A 20026-nucleotide genomic window follows, 5' to 3' on the forward strand; every position below is an offset into this window, starting at 1 on the left:
AAATTAAAAAACCCAGATTACAAAAATCCAAATCAAGTAAACGATTTATAACACCGTAAATAAAATATTTTCTGACTTAAAACATTTATCAAAAATAAGAATAAAAGAAACTAAACACCGATCTTTGTCCAACACGGAAAAAAACACAAAGGAGCGTATTTTCAGTGTTAAACTACGTAGTAGATATTTCATCTAAAAATCTTAAATCCCAATAAAATTTTTTCCTCAATAACAATACAACTAAACTTCTCAACAAACGATCAAAAAAACTACAACCGAAATGAGAATTAAAAAACTCGTTTTCCTTATGCGTAAAACCTAATGCGTATTAAAATTACGTAATTCGAAATAAATAAAATAAAAAAAAAAATAAAAAAACACATAACATATGATACAGTTGTATTGGTAACCAGTGACTAGGTTTGCTAGTTTTGTCAGTCGTTAGTCGATCGATGATGCACTTATATTACTTAACAAGCATAGACTCCCCTCAAAAATAACGATCGTATAGTAATTCTAACAGTTTACTCAAGGCCGTAGCCTCTTGAGTGAGTGTATCACTCATTTTCTTCTTCGCTCCAACTTAAGCATTTACACACACGTACCAACAAATGTGTGTGTATAAACGTATAATAAACTATAGGATATCGAATCGGTATCACTTTCTTATTATCCATACAATCATAAAGAAAAAAAGGTAATAAAAAAAACTTGTGTTTATTATTTGATCATCACCGCTAATACTCATATGAGAATTCATATGATACATGTTATATAGATTTATAGTACGTATATATATATACTAAACATAATAATATGCACAATAAGTATTAACTGATAAGGAGGTTGTTCGAACGACAAGCAAAGAGATGTTGATGTACTTCTGCGGTATATATCACACGAATAATTCATTCTTTATTTCTCATTGTCATTAATACAACCAACTTGTAAATTATCCTCTTTTTATGACCTAAATATATTTATCATTAGCGGACAATTAAATGTATTTTATTTAGTTACTTTGTTGTAATTATAACTGAGTTTGATGCTAGGGACCTTGAAAAGTGCCCTAATTAACCAGAATTCTAACGAAACGGTTTACTTTGATGGATTTTTTAGTGTCATCGCTGCTGATATGGACGATTTATAATTTGAGGTATTTTAGATAATTTATTATCAATACCACGTATCTTGATGTAATCAATCACGTGTTAGGTTTTGAGTTAGATGTTTGTTTGAACTTTCGGAACTTTTATTGTACGAAGAGGAACTTTTTAAATTTTTAGACTTCTTTAGTAAATTTTGATTTTTCTCAAGTTTTAGGAAAATTTTAAGTAAAATTACGGTGACACGACAAAATCTCCCCGGAAAAAATCTCCTCTCTAAAATCTAATTTTAAATTATAATATTATTATCCCTGACATTTGTCATAGTCTATTTCGTATAAATATACACAAAAACCATGATAAAAAGGCACAACGAGATTTTGATGCATATTTTGGCGGGGAGATTTTGTCCGGGGAGATTTTGTCATGGAACCAAAATTACACTCCAATTTTTTATTTTCAGCAAAATTTATCTTTTTTGAGTTGATTTTTCGTTTGAATTGAAAAACCAACATTATTATCTTAAAATTTTTTTGAGTATTTATTATCAAAATAATTTACAAAAAATTAACTTTATTGAATTTTGATTCAGGGGAGAAATCAATTTTTTGCTATAAAAACTTTTCCACTTTGTTAAATGTCATAATATTAAATTAAACTTAAAAATATGAAGTTTCTTACAAAAAGAACCATTTTTTTTAATTCAAATAAATTTTTTTGATCAAACTCAACCTTTCATTTTATTTACACGTAAAATTTTAAAGGAACGCCTTCGAAATTTTCCGAACTATTAATCATAAAAAATCGATTATTTCATCGTTCAACCTTCATGTAAATTATTTTCTAGTATTTCAGTGGTTTGATAAAAATATAGCGAGAAAATAACCGGATAATTTTAGTTAAAAACTCAATATTTAAAACTTTTACAACCGAAAAATTAATTGTCCCACTTAAGTACATAATTAATAAAATTACATCATTAATTTTAAAGAAATCCTTGACTAATTTTTTTTATAAGTTTTGAATTATCAGTAAGACATTCGTAAGTCTAAAACTCTTTTTATAGCCCATTAATTTTTTTTCGATTTATATCTTCAAAATTTATTTGTAAAAATCCTATTTTATGCTTAAAATTCCACTCCAAAAATAGACAAAATTTTTTTATTTTTTATTAAAATTACAACTTTTTTTTAACTCTAAAATCCAATAAATAATAATAGATAGATAGATTTGTTACATTGTACAGCAGTAAGAATTGCTTTTTACAATTTTTTCATCACAATTGTACTGCCTCTCTCTATTTCACTGCGTTCGAATTTCTTTCAAGTTTTTCACTGCGTTCAAAGTTTCTGCCTTTCAAATTTCGCACATAGATATCGCAACCTGCTCTTTCAACTTTTTATAATCTCTGCGTATCTCTTGCGGCGGAGCGACCCCCGACGGTTGGTTTTGGAACTATTCGAATAACCGTCGGGGCTCGAACCCTCGCCTCACGGCATGATGTACGAACGAATTAACGATATAATGACTTAACCCGCTCGGCCATCCTGCCGCTATTAATAAATAATAATAATAATAATTTTATAAAATAATATTTAAATTCTGCGGCAAAAGTTTCTTTAATTTAAATTCGCTGAAAATCTTTAAAACTTATAACAAATAAATGAAATCAAAAATTTCTTTAGCTTCAATTAAAGTAAAACTAAAAGTCAGGAATCGATTGTTCCGGTTATTTTTTTTTTTTTTTTTTTTTTTTGTAGGGTTCATAGTGAGAAATGAAGGATAAGGGTGAAACCACATAAAATGCAAGTAATAAAGTGAGTTACAGTAAGACATGAGGGCAGAATGAGAGAGGAAATTTTTTATAAGAGGGGACACATGATATGAGTCACCACGCGATCTGTATTGGGGATATGAGCATGTACAGTACATGGGGCGCTGCTCACTCTTGGCTTGCAATATTCTTCAGTATGAGCGCAACTTCCCTGTACAACTGACGTGTATTGTTCAGAGGTGAAATGAATGTACAAATCAATAAATAAATAAATAAGTCAGCTGTGAATTTTTTGTAGTAAAAAAATGCCACCAGTAAATTTATTTGAAAAATAAAATCATGTTATCTAGTGAGTGACGTTGGAATATCATTTTAATTGTTAATTTACAGTGCAATATTTCAGTGCGATTTTACTGTCAGTGATACCACATATGTAAATATTGAGTAATTTTAAGGTAAAAAAATTACTTTCAAACTTAAATTAATTAATTGTCTCTGAATAGAAAAAAAAAAAAAAAATAATAATTTTTTAAAAATAGCTATTAGTATTATTATTATTTTTTTTTTTAAATAAAATTTTGACGGCTTAATACTTTAATAATAGTTATAATATTGTTAAGTAATAAGGAAATTGATAAAATGGGAAAAGATGTTAATTAATCAAGATCAATGACGGTTAATAAATGCTGAAGGTCAATTTTAAATGCACTAAGTCAAGTACTGGATATAAATCGCATAACGTGGTTAGATGCACGTGTGCAAGGTGCTGATAAAGATTATTAATGTAAATATAAATATAATTATTATCAATTAATTTATGTTTTCTTTTTCTTAAACAAATACTATTTATTAATATTAGGCCTTGAATATATATTGATTATTTTAAATATTTTTAATCGTTTCCATTTAATTTATGACTTTAATTTTCATTAATAATACAAATCGGGTAAAATAATAATAATTAAAATTTTTTAATTTATTAAATATAGAAGCTCGCGTTGGACAACATATGTTGTAAAGAAATATAACTTTAAGATTGAGAAAAAAATAAGGAGGCTAAATAGAGCGAAACTTGTCTCCAGCCGATCGCATCGGTTAGACACGCGAGGACACGATTACATACGTTTCCATTTTGCGGCACATATGCTTGCTTGATATCAGTGTCGTTGTTGTTATTGTTATTATAGTTACTATTGCTAATGAGCGAACGTTAACTAATACTGGACTAGACAGCGGACGGATAAACAGCTACTTTGGCAAACTATATACTCAAGTTAGCATTTCGCGAGGCTATTATATCGGGTAAATTAATAAATGTCATTAAAAAGCATGACAAGATTTTTATTGTTCTTTTATGTAGGAGGAAATAATTACTTTATTTATGGAATTAGTCATTGAAATAGCCCGAAATAATTAAGAATTAAAAGGATTTTTTTTTTGTTTTATCATTCGTTTTATGACAAAAATTGTCTGCAGCACCTATACTAACACTCAAAGGCAGTCTTACTTAATAAAAAATGACAATTTTTTATACATTTGTCTTAATACGTTGATTTATTGATGGAAGATTAAACTTTCGATTTTGATTAAATATTTGGAGGCCGTTGCTTAATTAAACGTTAAAAAACTTTTTCACAATTCGAAACTTTTAACAGTTGCTTTTAATACTAAGCATATTTAAGTTCTCATCCAGTGCACACGCATATCGTTTGTGAGGAATGTTATTTATCAAATTTTCAATTCAATTTAAAATTAAGATAATTTCAATAAAAAACGCACGCGCTTGATTACATTTTAATATGCAGACAAAAAGAGATTATTTAGAAAATTCAGTAACTTTTTGTTGAAACTTATTAAAAAAATTTTGTTTGCTTCACTTCAAAATACAGTAACTGGAATTTCAAAAAGTTTGTTTTATAAAAAAATTTACTATAATAAAAAAATTAAAAAAAAAAATAGATTATATACTTGTCATATTCTAATAAAATCTAAGTAAAGGATATTTGTGATAAATTGAAAAATATTTAACTTAATCAAAGCGTTGTCATGTTAATGTCTACTTTAACATAATTAAATATTTCAAAGTTCAATATTGACAGTATTATTCTGAAACTAATTTGATAATTTAGCTCAAGTTACACCAAATGCATTAAGTATATTATTAAGTTAAAGATTTTGATATATGATAGATAATATATGCTCTTAAGGAGGGATCCGGTAGTTTAAATGGTAGAGCACTCGACATGTAATCGTAGAGATCCAGTTCGATTAACTAGGCTTGAGTACTTGCGAGAACTTTAATAAAAAACGTCTTAAACTTTTGCAGTTTCTACGATTTAAAACAGAGTAGCTGATTTGTGTAAAAAATTAAAAATTTCTAAATAAATGATTAATAATTGATACAGTGTGACCAACAATAATGTCTTAATTGCGCGTTGCTATCTCTGTTATTTCCTGAAGCGCTACCAGTCCAACCATGAAGTCTTTCGCAACTTGCTAATTGTAATGTGAATTCTATGAAATTGATAATTTATTCGATAAATTATTTTTATTATTATTAAACAATAATTGATAAAATTTCAATAGTCAAATTTAGTTATAATTTTCGCAGTTTTTATAAAAAAAATAAATTATTTATTTAGAATTCTCCATAGGTGTATCTAAATCTTGATTATAAACCTTAATAAAAATAAATAAAAAAATATTAAGTCACTTAATCTGTCGAATTGATTTATTCAAAGTAGTAACTGGTTTTTTAAATGTATATAAATATATACAATATAGTAAAATAAAATAAAATAACATAAAAATGAAATAATGTCTGTACTTGTTCCTAAAAATATTATCTCTCATATTGATAAAACAGATAATGTTTCGAATTTAACTCGAGAACATACTAATAATAAAAGAATAAATTTCTTTTGTTATGGCTATGAAAGAGGTCAATAGATAATACTTGCAAATTTTTTTTTTACAGACTGAAATATTTGAATGCAGTGGAACCGCTCGAAGAATAAGTACAGTGAAATAAACGTAGATAGATACCGAAGAATAAAAACTAGCAGTGGAGAAGCTCAAGAAGAAAAAGAAGGATGGTAGTGAATTTGAGATGTGTGTAATAATGACTAAGTGGTTTATTGAATAGTCATTGCGAGTGGAGTTAAATAGTATTATTATATTGAGGATGACCATGACCTCAGGAACAAACAAATGGGCCTCGAGGGCTGTGGTGATCTTACAATTGGCAGCCTGGAGCGCCGTTGGTATCGTACTACTGCAAAAAGGCGTATCATCTTTGCAAAAAGGCTCCGAGATACGAAATATTACACAAGTAAGTTTTTATAATACTTTAAAATTTTTTTTTTAATCAAACTAAAATTTTATCAGAAATTAATAAATAAAAATTCCAGTTTTTAAAAGTAAATTTTTTTAGTAAAAAGTTAAAATTAAAAAATTTTTAACATTCTGGGTAATTCTAAGAACTAGACAATAAAAAACACTAATTTTTTTAATTTAAAGAAAGTATGCAGTTTTTTAATTAGAGCTTAAATTATTGAAGTTGTTCACCCTTTTATTTTCATATAAAAAATTTTAATTTTTATGAAAAAAATTTCATAGGTATAATTAAATTCAAATCTGATCTTGAATAATGTTATTTATATATAAGTATGCCATTAAATGATGACGTACAGCACTAACATTCTACCATAAATAACGTAATATATGAATTAACAGCAAATTATTACGCTGATTCTTGGCTAGTTTTAATTGCAAATTAAATTTGTACTTTCGGTGACTCATGGACAATGATCAGATCTAAGAATAAAAAACTTTTAGTTTATATTAACAAATTTTTTTTTTAAATATTGCTTAGTATGATTTTTTATTGAAAATCATAAAATCGGTGTGAAAAATTTGGAAAATTAAAAATTTTTAGAACAAATAAAATTCGTTCTGTACACTGACAAAAGATTTCCTAAAAGTTTGAGCCCTTCATTTTAATTTCAAGTCTTTCTTTTAATTTTAAAGTTTTTCTACTTAAAATAGATAAAAAACTAAGAATTTTTTCTTGTAGTAGATTTAATCCGTCTTCTGATTGAATCGATTAAATATATTAAAATAAAAATAATTTTTTGTCATCAAAAACTTGAATGAAATACTTGTTCACTTTCTTTCAATGTATTTCTTTCTGTATAAAAAAAAAACTTGTTTATAAAAAAACAAGAACTACAAAAAAATTTAATTTTTTTAGCTGAAAAAAAAAAATGTTTAAAATTTCCAACAATTTAAATTCTTGTAACAAGAATGCTCTTTTTATCAAAAGTAATTTTTTCTCTCAGTGCATGGAAAAAAAAAAAAAAAGAAAAAAATTACAGTATAAATAGTAATAAGTAATAAGTGTCGGTTCAAATTTTAAACTAGAAAAATTGTAGTTCGAAATAACATTTTTAAAATTCAAACTTTGAATGTTAATTTTTATAGCTTTAAATGTACTATTTACTTTTTACAATAGAATTCTTACAAAATCTATAAAAGTTACAATTTTTCCAGTTTTTCATACAAAGTGCCACGTTGCATTGTATAATGTCATTTTTCCTTTTTTCTTTTTACCGTGTGTATAATATAATCTCCGCATTTTAATAATATTGATAAAATGAATAATTTCAGACGATGCCGAACATAGCCGGTTACAACCCAATCGAAAAAGACATATCAGTGATATCAATAGTCGAAGATTCAAAGCCCCGCGAATCTGAAGAGCTTCCGATTTCCCCGTCTGGTAACTCGAGAATCTGGGATGTTAAATCAATGGTTCACAAGTTGGAAAAGTTACACCAGAAAAAAGCAAACGAACTGAACTCACCTGACGAGTTCGACGAAAAAATAGACGGGCCGCGTGTTTTAGAGAGTTTGGACTCGTCAAAAGAAGAAAAATTATCAGAAGATAAAAAAGATATGTTTATTAGCAAGAAATCCGGGAAGACAAAATTAGCGGAATTAGACGAGCTAAAGCCTCTGACTGACATCAAAGACGTTTCCATGAAATTAATATTACCCGGGACGAATTCCAGTCTTCAAAGACAGTCCGGGATGCTGGAATCTGAGAGAGCTTATGAAGACACATATCAACGGCCTCTTAATTTTTCTTCTTCTTTGCCAGAAGACACCGAGAAAAATAACAAAACTTGGCTGGCGACTGTGCAAACTTCAACCACGAAGCCGAGTATTTGGGAGACAAGAAGAAGATTAAGGTTGTCACATCTCAGCGGCGGTGGAGCTGCTGCTGCAGTCGCGATGGTCGCGGTAGGTGCTGTCATGCTCGTTCTTGGACCCGCGGTTATTGTTCTCAGGGCTTTGGACGAACGGCGACAGGAGCGGAGATTTCTGAAGCTTTCTGCTCGAGATGATCTACCACCCACTTACGAGCAAGCCACTTTAATGGACGAGGCGCCGAGATACTCGAGTTTAAGTTTGAATACTATTCTTGGACCGCCTCCACCGCCGTCCCCAACTCCCGCACGAGTTCAGCTCGTCTGAATGCAGGATAACGGAATACATATGGTTCTACCAAAGTGTGCATGGATTTTGTCTGAGATTTTTAAATGCGGTTATTTTGGTTCAAGTTCATTTTTTATGGAAATTTTTGGAAACGCTGATTAATAGTCTGTTTTTAAGATTATTTAGTTTTTAAATTTTTTTATTTTTATCAGGCTTAAAAAATCGGTTTGGATTTTTTATTTGGAAAATTCAATTTTACGCTGTGAAAAATCGGTGGTTAATTTTCGCCACCATTACTCGGAGTACTGGTGAGAAAAAATAAATCCGCGTATGGAGTAAATTTAGAGTTTTTTTTCGACGGAGTTAATATCAATTTTAATCCGAAAAACATCCGGAGTTTTAAGAATAAAATAAAATTTTTATTTGCTAAAACAAGTTTCAAATGCAAAATTACTCACAAATATTTAAAACAATTTATCTCTAAGTTTGTAAATATTAATTATATTAAATTAGACAGCAACATTAAACCTAATTTTGATAAAGATTATTTTGTTTTTTAATCTTATTGATAAATTCTGACGTTAAAATTAAAAAATAATAAATGATAAACATTACTACGTTTAATTAAAAAAAAAATCAATTACTTTAATGTTAATTAAATTAACTTTTATTCGGCAATTCTTAGGATTTTGAAACCAATAAATGATTATGAAGAGAATTTATCAAAATATGTTTCTTGTAGAAAAAAAAAAAGAATATTAATGCAGTTTTTTAAAAATATTAAAAATTTGTCACATCAAACTAGATAAAAATGTTTTAGTAATTTTTTGAATTTTTTTTATCGATAATGTAAATAAAATCTATCTCGGGGTGAATTTCATTCTCGAGTTGCTAGTTGAAATAATTTTTTAAGTAAATGGAAATTATCAATAAAAAATGATAAATTTTTCTCAATTTCTAAAAATAAAATTGAAAGATATTGTATTAATTTTTAGGATATCAAAGTTTTACAAAAAAAAACTCAATATTTAAGTAAAATTTTGAAATTATTTACAATAAATGGCAAGGTAATTAAATTAAAATCGATTATTAATTCAATAATAAAAAAATAAATTTAACTAAGTCTAAAAAATTAATGAAATGAATAGACAAAATATCTAATAACAAAAAAAAATATAAGTGATGTATCAAGAATGGGATTGTGTGAATGAAAAAGTAAAAGCAGTTTATTGAAAAAAAAATTTTTTGATTCTTAATAATTTGTTTAAATACAAGTTTTCTGATTTCCGTCCGTTAGCCTAATTTTGATGAAACAATCCGAGAATAACAAACAACAGAACAACAAATGACCGGTTGAAATATGACGATAATAATAACAATTACAATTGTAATTTTACTTTTAAAAAACAGCCGGCCTGACAATGAATGAGTTACTTTATTGACCTTTGTGAAGATGTCAAGCTGTGAGCACAAAACACCGAGAGCAATTATCTCCAATTGACCGGGAATTGACCCGTGAACTCACGGTATCAACATCTAACACTTGGTCTTACTTGGTCTTGCTCTACATCAATTAGAGCATTACATTCAATGCGATTTATCTTTGCATATATTTGTGACGCTAAGAGACACATACACTAAAAAATATTAAATAATTTATTTAACATTGAATAAATAAATTAGAAACTTGGATAAATTAATAAAAACCTGATAGTAATTTTTATCAGGTTAATTTATAAATTTAACTTGGCACATCGTCAACGACTGTTAATTTATTAATTATATTTTTTATTTACAATTAGACATTGAATAATGTACAGATTTTGTTGTTACTTTTTAGTTATTATTATTATTATTATTATTATTATTATTATTATTTTATGAAGATTATTTAATAGTGAGAAGACTGAGTGTGAGCATTTTTGAGTGTGATTATTGTAAATAATTATTAATTGTATGATGACTGTGAATAATTTAAAAATACTTTATACGTATTTATAAAAAAGTAGATAATAAATTTTAAAAATATTTTACGAGTTTTTTTATCTGAATTTTAATATTTTTATGCTGAATATTGATATGAAGAAAACGTTTGTAGAGTTGGTATTAACTCGTCAGCATTAAATTTATTGCTAATTAGTTGCTCTAATGAGAATTTTGTTACTTCATTAGATTCCAAGCAGTGATTAATCATGTCGGTCAATGCTAGATATCTATATTACAATATTATATCAATGCTAACTCTGCAGACGTTCATAAATAACTATTTCGGGCTAAGGCTTGCAGATTAAATTTAGGTAAAATTTTTTATTTAAAGAAATTTAAAACGCGTTTTTCTCAAAACTGCATTTTCACTGACGGCCATTTTTCCGAAATCCGTATACTGATCCTTCTAAAATTTTAACCACATATTCTACACATAAGTACTCACAAGATAGACTACCATCATGTTAAAATATTGATTTTTACTATTTTTTTTTTACAAATAACAGCAGAAAAAAAAACAATTTTTTGCTTTTTGTTACATACAATTAACAAAAATTAATATCGATAGTCTAATTTTTAGCCAATGTTATACCAAATCTAACTTCGATTTTTTTGTTTCGAGTAAGCCGTTGCCGAGATATAGTGTAGGAGCCGACGTGCCTCGAAATTATGGTGTTCTGTTTAAGTAAAAATTTTTTTTTAAAAAAACTGAAAAAAAAATTAACAAAAAAATTTTTATTTTTGTAATTTAAAACTTCATTTATCATCTCTAGCAACTTTTATAAACATATCTTTCATAGCAAGCTCACGAGAAATTTCCAAAAATAGCCTAGTTTTTTAGCCGACAAACTAGATTACACCGTAATAATAAATTATATTACTTTTATTTATGTTTAATTTATACAATTTAAATGAAAATTCAAATTGTTCGTTACTGTGAAGATCTAATTTACCATCTGATGTGCTAAGATCACTTACCACTGTCACCACCAAAGGTACTTTACAGGTATGTGCATCATGTGCCCTGATAGCCACAGTTTCAGACCAACCAAGTTGGTGTCAGAGAGTTGCCACCAACTTAGCGACAACTTGCGGTCAATTTCCGAATTTGTAACTGTTGGCGTCAAGTTGGCTACAAGTTTCTGAGAAAAACAAGACCAATCTACTGCCGCAATATGTCGCCAAATTTCTTGAGAAATTTGTCGTCAACTTAGTGCGAAAGAGTTTCGAAAGCAATTTTTGCCGACAACTTGGTGTCAACTTGGTGAACAACCGAGTTCATTTCCAAGAGTTACCGTCAACTTGGTGACAAGTTGCGGCGGTAAATCGACGGAAAGTTGCGACCAACTTGGCTATCAGGGTATAGTTTACCTCTCAATTCACGGGAAGAAAACAAAGAAAACAATTTTGAAGTTGTGAAGAGAAGATGGAAAAAGAAAAATTTTCGAATGTTTAGATTTATAAATTTATAAAACTATATGTCGTAGCAGGCGGTGTTGGTAACAAATTTAAGATAATTTACCGATAGAAAGATTCTTTCAGGTATAAAAAATTCTTACTAGATGGCAAGTTACATCGAAAAATTTGAAATTGTTTCATTATTTATTTTTTTTTTTTTTTCAGTTAAAGTAAATATAAAATGTAATTTCTAATATTAATTTAACAATATTTAAATTACCAAAAATGTAATATTGATGAATAAAAGAAACACGTAATGTACCCTAGTACCCACCTTTGAGCTTTTGAAAACTCGATAAATAAATAAACATGACAACGGAAATTTTGGCTCCAAGATGACTAAACAGCTAGCTTTCATCCTAGAAAAACTTATAATTTATTAGGAATATTTTGCTCGTTTAAGAAACAATTTTATTCATCCAAGATACATTTTTTTTCCCGTATTTCCTTCTGTGTAGTACTTAAATTATAGAAGAGAATTCGTTGCTGTTAGTAAACTCTATTTGATCGTAGTAAAATGATAAAAGATGTACCTCTCGATTCTTAAAACAAAGTTTTATTTCTTCTTGAAATTTTGACAAATATCAAATTCCCAACAACTGTTGATAATATCTTTGAAAAATTTTCACCCCACATTATAACCAAACAAAATAATAAATTGAATTTAAAGTGTTAATCAATAGCGGTGATAGGCATTATTATCCGCCTGTCGTAACGAAAGACTAAAGAGGTTGCATGTCATATAAGCGCAACAAGTTATATTATAGATTTTGTGTATTATCTACATAAATATCATTTCATCCATCACAGTAATACCTAGTCGTATATATGTAAATAAGTTAGTCACCTCAGGGGTAACTTAATATCACTACACCTCAAACTTTCTAATCCAACTTTATAAAACTTAAAATCTTTTTTTATACCATCATACCTTATTTTTCTTACTAAAATCTCTTATGAAATTAATATTGACAGCAATTTTTTTAATTTAATCCATTTATTTTCTAATCTTAAAAAATTATCAAGTTTAAACTGTAATCTGTTTTTTTAATTAAAAAAAAAAAAAAAAAAAAAAAAAATTAGAACATCAAATATCCAAAACAAAAGTCTAAATAAAAAAAAAAATAAAATTTATTATTTCAAATTTTTTGATGGCCGTATCTTCCATTTAAAATCATGTATTATAAATGAATGATCTTACATAACAATACACTGATAAAAAAATCTTAAACCAAGGACATTTTGTAAAGAGTCTCATCTTAAATCAAACAAAAAAAACAAGATATTCAGTTTTTAATGGAATTAATTTGTTTACTAATGTCTGTAATCGCTAAAAATTACTAAAATTTCTTAGTAACACTTCAAACAAAGTCTAGGTAACCTTCGACAGCTCGTCAATTTATCATGGCATTGATTTTCACCAACTCTAAACTCTATACACTGAATTAATTATTCAGATAAAACCTTGCGGTCAATCGAGTAATTAGAGTTCATGGTTTCAAGGCTTCAACATTTTTCAATCCATCAATTCTTCCAAAAAAAAACTCAAAATTATAATTAATAATTACTCATGTAATTATCAATTTCGTCATTATCACTATCAATTAAAAAAAATCTATACTTCCCCTCATGAAAACCGAAAAAAAAAAATTAATTTGAAAGCACGATCAAGTTTAACTTACACTACGCGGGTGGAATACCTCTACATACATATCCATCCACACATATAAATCTATATAAATATATGAAGGTATATTTAACAAGGAGGGGAGAATATCGTGGGGCCACTCTATGAAAACTCAGTCGACTTTCAGTATCCGTGCAATACCTTTATTATATCTAAATCATCAATTAAAAATAATATTTATCTGTAATTTACTTCATTTTTCACCTTCTTTAAACATCAAATTTTCTCAATATCTTATTACTGAGTATTGACATAATTTCCCTTATACAACTGCACTGATACGTGATTATTTAAAGTGATATTTCTTCGGAAGCTGAAGAAAATTTATTTCAAAAAAATTCAGTGTAAAAATTATTGAACAGTAAAAATTTGTGATAAAAAAAAACAGGTAATTATTTTTTTTATTTTATTTAACATTTAATATTTATTATTTGAGTACGCAAACGTGTTTTGTAATAATAAACTAGACATCAAGGACGCGTTAAACAAGTGAGAATAATAAAAACAATTAATTATATTCTAAATGTGGTTTTCAAGCAACAGTCAAAAATTTAACAAAAGAATATTTAAAAATTGAATAATTAAAAGGCATTTTATCTTGATTTTACTCTTTTATGCGATCGATAAAACACATGCGCTCTGAACAAGCCCAGATTCCTTTTTTTCGTGTATTATCTCGACTCAGAATGACGCGTACAGCTGATGATTACTCGGTATATATATATAATATATGTGTTATGTATTTATATAAATAAACAACCGAGAAATAAACAATTACATAGTTAATAAGTTAATTACGGGTAATTATGTGATTTTGTATAGAAATGGTAGAAGTAAGACATTAGATGAAGTCATCAGTGATTGAATGGGATAAAAAAGTAATTTTCTGTCAGAAGAGAAGAGAATAATAGAAAAATATTGATCGTGTTAATAAAGTTTAACATCCAATTCACGTAACTGCTATTTATAGGTATGAAATAACGGATGAGCACGTGCGGGGCGTTTACTTAGCGCTTATACAAAATTGCTATTTTTTAATGCCTCGGATTAGATGTACGGCGTAGGTATATTAATATTTATGCATGATCTATAGCACTAGGTTAATGGGTAAAGTTTTAAATTTGTTTTGATGGCCTTGCTAAGGCTGACTTGTTGAGGGCTTTTCTACTTGATTGTTCGGATGAATTATTCGTGGAAATGTTGCGGTAATTTTTTGAGAAAATCTAAGATCGAGAAAATTATTTAAAAAAATTTTTGATATTGGTTCAGAAAAATAAAATTTTGAAATTTATTTTAATATTAAAAAAATTGTTGATTCCAACATTTTTTGCTGAAGAAAATTTCTTAAAAAATTTCATTGGTTTGATACAAAAGAAAAAAATTTGAAATTTAGCTAAGAATAGAAAAAAATATTAATTTAAAAATTTTCCAGCTAAAGATAATTTTTTGAAATAATTTTTTTTAGTTCGATTTTTTTCTCTTGAAATGAGTTAATTTTTTTTTAAGTACGAGAAAAATTATTTAAGTTAGATGTATAAGAATCACAGAAATGTTTATCAATATATTTTTTCTTCAGTTAGTTCCATTTTTTTTTTTTTTAAGCAGTATCATCATTAAATTAAAAAACAACTTTTTTTATAATTTTTGAAAATTTTAATTTACAAAAAAAATTCATCAGAAAATTAATAACTTAAATTCAATAAAATTTTGTATAAAAATTATTCAATTTTTATTTCAAAAAAATTTTTTCAATCTTGAATAAACTATATAAAATGAACATAGTTGAATATATAATTGTTTATTTAAAATCATACGTATTTTGTTTCAGATAAATAAAAGAATAAATCTAAAAGTTGCTAGTCATTTATTAAAACAAAATTGTTAAGTGAACATGTCAGGATAAAAATAATTTTTAATTAAAAATTCAAAATTAAATTTAACAAAATTTCGACAAAATTATTATTCTAAAAATTACAGTGAGGTCATTTATAAAATAAAGTCACGTATCTATCTATTGATAAGAATAAACGTTAAATTGTGATTAAGATTAAGAAAAAAAATAACAACAAAATGGAATTCGAATTAAAAATGGAAGAAGTATGTTGAGATAATTAATTAAATGTGTTTTATCTCTCGCGATAGTAAATTTTGATAGCCTAGATATCGTGAGGAATTTAATAGTTCTGTTATTTACTATTAAAAAGGCGATAGAAAATAAAGTAATAATATTTTGATAAGTATGTAATATTATTACAGTTAAATGTCTGAAGAAACGCAACCAGAAGTACCAGTTCCGCAACCAAGCGAAGCAAACGGCGAAGAACCTCCGAAAATGGAAAAAAGCGAAAAATGCGAAAAACCCGCGGAAAAGCCCGCAGAAAAACCAGCGGCCAGCGGAGTCTCGTTTGGCGCGACTTTTAAAAAGTTTTCCAAGTTCGGTGACTCCAAGAGCGATGGCAAGACGATTACCTTGAGCCAGAGTGATAAGTGGATGAAGCAGGCGAAGATTTTTGATAAGAAAATCACTACCACTGACACGGGGATTCACTTTAAAAAGCAAAAGTAAGTGATTTTTTTTAATTAGAAGTTTTTTTCAATTAACAAATAATTACAAAAAAAATATTTTGAAAAATTGCACGTATTTGTAATAAAACAAAATTGTCAGATGTCTACTGACTTCGTTTTTTTTTCCCTCTGGGCGGAAAGTGGCAACTTTCGTCCCACTGCGCTAAACAAAGTTGCCGCTTTCCGCCTTCCTCGGACAAAAAAATAGTATACAGCCCTTGGGAAGTAAAAAACGAAAACCTCAGATCACATGTTTGTTGACCTTGGCTTCGCCTCGGCCAACAATTACACGTGATCTAAGGTTTTTCATATTTTCCTTCCCAAGGGGTGTAATATACTATTTAATTTTACTTTTAAATTAATTTTTTTTTAATTTGCAGATTAATGAAATTAAATATGGAGCAATACAAAGCATTTTTAGAAGACTTGGCAAAAACAAAAAAGGTCGAATTATCCGAAATAATGAATAAAATGGCTAATTGCGGTGATCCAGGTGTTTCTTCCTCCGTATCTGGCGCCGTAAGCTGATAATTCTTAATTTATTTATTTATATTATAATACATTAATTAAAAAAAATAAAATTTTTTGAAAAAGGGAAAAGCTTCGTCAACCGTCGATAGACTAACAGACGTCTCAAAGTACACAGGCTCTCACAAACAGCGTTTCGACGAGTCGGGAAAGGGCAAGGGTATTTCAGGACGAAAAGATGTCTCTGATTCCTCTGGGTATGTCCAAGGATATGGGCATAAAGACACTTATAACAAACAGTAATCCCGTTAATATTTTCTTTATCATCACTCACACTTCCCATCAAAGCTATATTTCAAAATATGAAAGAAAAAAAAAAAATATATATATATATATATATACATATTCATATATGTTGAAAAAAAATCAAATGTCTTTTTGACAAAAAATTAATATTCATTTAAAATTCTATCATGGATAGCTGCTTTTTTACAATAAAAATTTTTAATGTTTTAGGTATGAATTATACTGTTTAAATATAAATTAATTATACATTATTAAATAAAAATAAAAAATATGATATTGCACAAATAACAAATTCTAAATAATGCATTTCAATAAAAACATTTATTTTACAGTTTTTTATAATCGATTACAACATTTTCCTTTAACTTATTTTAGTTATTATTTAGAGTACAGCAGTACAAAAAGAAAACAAAGTTTTCTTGACAATCGATTAATTAAATAAAGATATTCATTTTATTTATAATAATTCATAATTTATATAATATTAATAATTTATTAATCAACAATTAAATCTGGCAAGATCTAAATAATTTTTAAAAATACTGTAATAAACTCCTCAATCCGCTAAATTTTGTCGTATAAAATCAACAATTTATAATTATTATTATCATAATTAAAAATTTGTTTATATAATTATTCAATATAATACACAAAATTGTTTACATATAAATAAAATAAAACTATGTATAAATATAAAATAAAAAAATTCGATTTTTTAAATCTAGTGAACCAGATACAATTGCACCGCAACAAGCTATAACAGCTTATAAAAAAAAATTTTAAATTATTTAATTTAATAAAAAGGCTTTGGAATTTATTTGAAGCAACAACGAATAAATTTTTTTTAAATAACAAAACGCATGCGTTTATAAATCCTGCGTTTATCGATCACTAAAAACTTGGCCACGGTCAGAGCTCAAGTTTATTTGTTTATATTCATATCAATATTATTATTATTATTATGATTATTGTTATCATTACTTATAATTCCGTCAAAGTGTCAACGGACGCGCGGAATCGCGACCTCGTGATATCCGCGACAGTTTTACTGCACCCGATCCCAGTGCCCTCTATGCGGGATACAATTTCATCTTTGAGAGCGCAGAGCACGCGACGATCTTGTCGGTTATTGATCGGCGCGATCTGCAGAGCTTCCTGGACGTCAGTAAGAGCGTTCTCTAGCTGACCTACATCGACCTTAGCCTTTGCTCTAGCGTAGAACGCTTCGTAGGAAGAAGGCCTAGTGTTTAGAGCTTCATCTGCTAGCTCGATTGCTTCTTCGCATTCCTAAATCACAAAACATTCATCATTATTATTAATCTAATAAAGTAGATCATCAGTAATTAATTAAAAAGCAAAACTTACATTCATTTTGCGCTTGCATCTGCTTAGGTTAAGCAAAAAGTTGAGCTTGAGTTGGTTAAAAGACTGTCGATGAAGTACAACATTTCCATGCTCCTGATTCTGGGCATCGTGTAGCAGCTCTGGAGAGCCAGGGAACTTTCTTAGTGCATACGCGTACCTGTGGGAAGCTTCTTTTAGCCTTCCTTTGCGGTAGAGGACATTGCCGTCTTCCAAAAGTTTGTTCAGAAGAATAAGGAGAACATCAGGCTTGCCCTGAGCCATGGCCCAGGTGGCGGGACCAAGTTTGGCTCCCCTCCTCAAAAAACACTGAACTACTGGAATATTCCTGCAGCCAATGGCACGATCCAGTGGCCTCATTCCATGGAGATCAACATGCTCAATGGCCGCTCCTCGCTCTAAGAGCAATTGGACCAACTTTGGATTTCCTTGAAAAGCCGCTAAATCTAAAGGAGTTCTACCAGTTTTGTCATTAGCACTAATGTCAGCTCCATGGTCAATAAGGTTTTGAGCGGCAGCTACTCGACCTCTAACACAGGCCCATCCTAGAGCAGTCAAGCCTTCCTTGTCAGTGGCTTCCAAAATGGAGCCTTTTTCGAGGAACATGTCTATGAGATTGGTGTGTCCTTCGCAAGCAGCCATCATCAGCGGAGTGCGGCCCATTGAGTCTCTCTGTTCCAGCAGAGCTGCCGCCTCGTCAAGATTCGGCTCCGTTGAAGTGGAGACTGAGGATTGGAGAAGTCTTTCAGCAGTTCCCCAGTGTCCTTCTCGAGCTGCTAGCATCAGTGGAGACAGTCCTTTGGCGTTGGTCGCTAGGGGACTGGCGCCACGAGCTAGTAAAGCTGATACTGTAGCAGTGGATCCATGAGCTGCGGCTATGGTCAGAGCAGTCTCGCCGATCAAGGTGTCTGGACGATCAACAGTCACCTCTGCCATGTCCAGAAGATATTCCACTATCGCTTCATGACCTTGAGAAGCTGCAGCGACTACTGCCTGCTGAGCAGCTTCTTCACGAGAAGTGTCAGAGGACGTGTCCTCAGGATCTTGATGAAGCACCCAGTCACAAGCCAGAAGATATCCAACCACTGAAAGCCTTCCTTGGCGAGCTGCGTGGACCAGCGGACATTGTCCCGCCATATCAGCGTGTCCCAGTGAAGCTCCAGCTGCTGCTAATCGCCTGACAACATCACAGTGACCTCTCGATGCTGCTAAAGACAAGGCCGTGCAACCTTGACTGTTTGTCAGCTCAACATCCGCGCCAAACTCCAGCAAAAGCGAGACCATTTCCACGGAACCCTCGTGGGCATACATACAAAGCACTGGAGCATTCCCCAAGTACTCGGTGATGTGATTCGGAGATGCTCCTGCCAGCAGGAGCAGTCTTGATACTTTTACGTTGGGACTATAAATATTTCGGAGAGTACACAATGCTGATGAAACGCAGGTTGTTGAAGATGTGATCCACCAGGCTTGAAGATCACGCGATGGCCAGCTTGATGTTACGCCTCGGTAAACGTGAGCTTTCAGAACATGATGGCCCAGTTCCAGGACCCGGTCCCCATCCAACGGAGCCTCCAGACGAGACAGACGGAATGCTATTGCGCTGTGACCCAGTCGGAGGTCACAGAGAAATTTTGTTGACTCGCCATCATCACGCCTGATCAACCATTCCCTGAAACTTGGGTGGAAGAACATGTACGTGTCATCCAGCCGTTTTACGAGGAATCCAGAAAGCATCTGTAAATTAAGATTCAATGTTAATTTACTGGATAGTAGAAAAATTACAGCTGACGGAACTTACTTAAACTTCCAAAG

The 20026-nt window shown here is 29.6% G+C and overlaps 3 protein-coding genes across 11 annotated transcripts in view; 2 read left to right on the plus strand and 1 right to left on the minus strand.

The window, feature by feature from the left end:
• Positions 1-3060: 3060 nt before the first annotated feature.
• Positions 3061-8927, plus strand: LOC123265129. 2 transcript variants are annotated; one of them, XM_044728775.1, is made up of 3 exons: positions 3061-3335; positions 5858-6211; positions 7549-8927. In XM_044728775.1, the coding sequence occupies exons 2-3, from the start codon at positions 6065-6067 to the stop codon at positions 8416-8418; spliced, it is 1017 nt and encodes a 338-aa protein (XP_044584710.1). In that variant the 5' UTR covers positions 3061-3335; positions 5858-6064; the 3' UTR covers positions 8419-8927. The 2 variants fall into 2 exon arrangements, with proteins under 2 accessions (XP_044584710.1, XP_044584711.1); XM_044728776.1 differs by lacking the exon at positions 3061-3335 and adding an exon at positions 3573-3664.
• Positions 8928-13616: 4689 nt separating this feature from the next.
• Positions 13617-16911, plus strand: LOC123265152 (tubulin polymerization-promoting protein homolog). Of its 3 annotated transcripts, none has more exons than XM_044728806.1 (4): positions 13617-13898; positions 15767-16072; positions 16456-16594; positions 16670-16911. In XM_044728806.1, exons 2-4 carry the CDS (start codon positions 15771-15773, stop codon positions 16844-16846), a joined length of 618 nt encoding a protein of 205 aa, XP_044584741.1. In that variant the 5' UTR covers positions 13617-13898; positions 15767-15770; the 3' UTR covers positions 16847-16911. The 3 variants fall into 3 exon arrangements, with proteins under 3 accessions (XP_044584741.1, XP_044584743.1, XP_044584742.1); XM_044728808.1 differs by having other exon boundaries at positions 13617-13895; positions 15763-16072; XM_044728807.1 differs by lacking the exon at positions 13617-13898 and adding an exon at positions 14212-14570.
• Positions 16912-17532: 621 nt separating this feature from the next.
• LOC123265091 (protein TANC2) overlaps positions 17533-20026 on the minus strand; it is a 52134-nt gene continuing 49640 nt past the window's right edge. For 2 of the 6 annotated variants that reach the window (XM_044728696.1, XM_044728698.1), the window contains 2 exons: positions 18215-19948; positions 17533-18136 (listed from right to left, as the gene is read on the minus strand). In XM_044728696.1, the coding sequence (XP_044584631.1) occupies positions 17831-18136; positions 18215-19948 (2040 nt within the window). In that variant the 3' untranslated portion in view covers positions 17533-17830. The remainder of the gene's footprint in view (positions 18137-18214; positions 19949-20026) is intronic. The other 4 variants (XM_044728697.1, XM_044728699.1, XM_044728700.1 and 1 more) reach the window with 2 other exon arrangements.

Source organism: Cotesia glomerata, linkage group LG5, assembly GCF_020080835.1.
Source record: "Cotesia glomerata isolate CgM1 linkage group LG5, MPM_Cglom_v2.3, whole genome shotgun sequence".
Taxonomy (NCBI): domain Eukaryota; kingdom Metazoa; phylum Arthropoda; class Insecta; order Hymenoptera; family Braconidae; genus Cotesia; species Cotesia glomerata.

Coding starts and splice junctions, on each gene's coding strand:
- LOC123265129 (XM_044728775.1), top strand. CDS start 6,065: ATGACCATGACCTCAGGAACAAACAAATGGGCCTCGAGGGCTGTGGTG. Junction 6,212..7,548: donor AGATACGAAATATTACACAA/GTAAGTTTTTAT, acceptor GAATAATTTCAG/ACGATGCCGAACATAGCCGG.
- LOC123265152 (XM_044728806.1), top strand. CDS start 15,771: ATGTCTGAAGAAACGCAACCAGAAGTACCAGTTCCGCAACCAAGCGAA. Junction 16,073..16,455: donor ATTCACTTTAAAAAGCAAAA/GTAAGTGATTTT, acceptor TTTAATTTGCAG/ATTAATGAAATTAAATATGG. Junction 16,595..16,669: donor CTTCCTCCGTATCTGGCGCC/GTAAGCTGATAA, acceptor TTTTTGAAAAAG/GGAAAAGCTTCGTCAACCGT.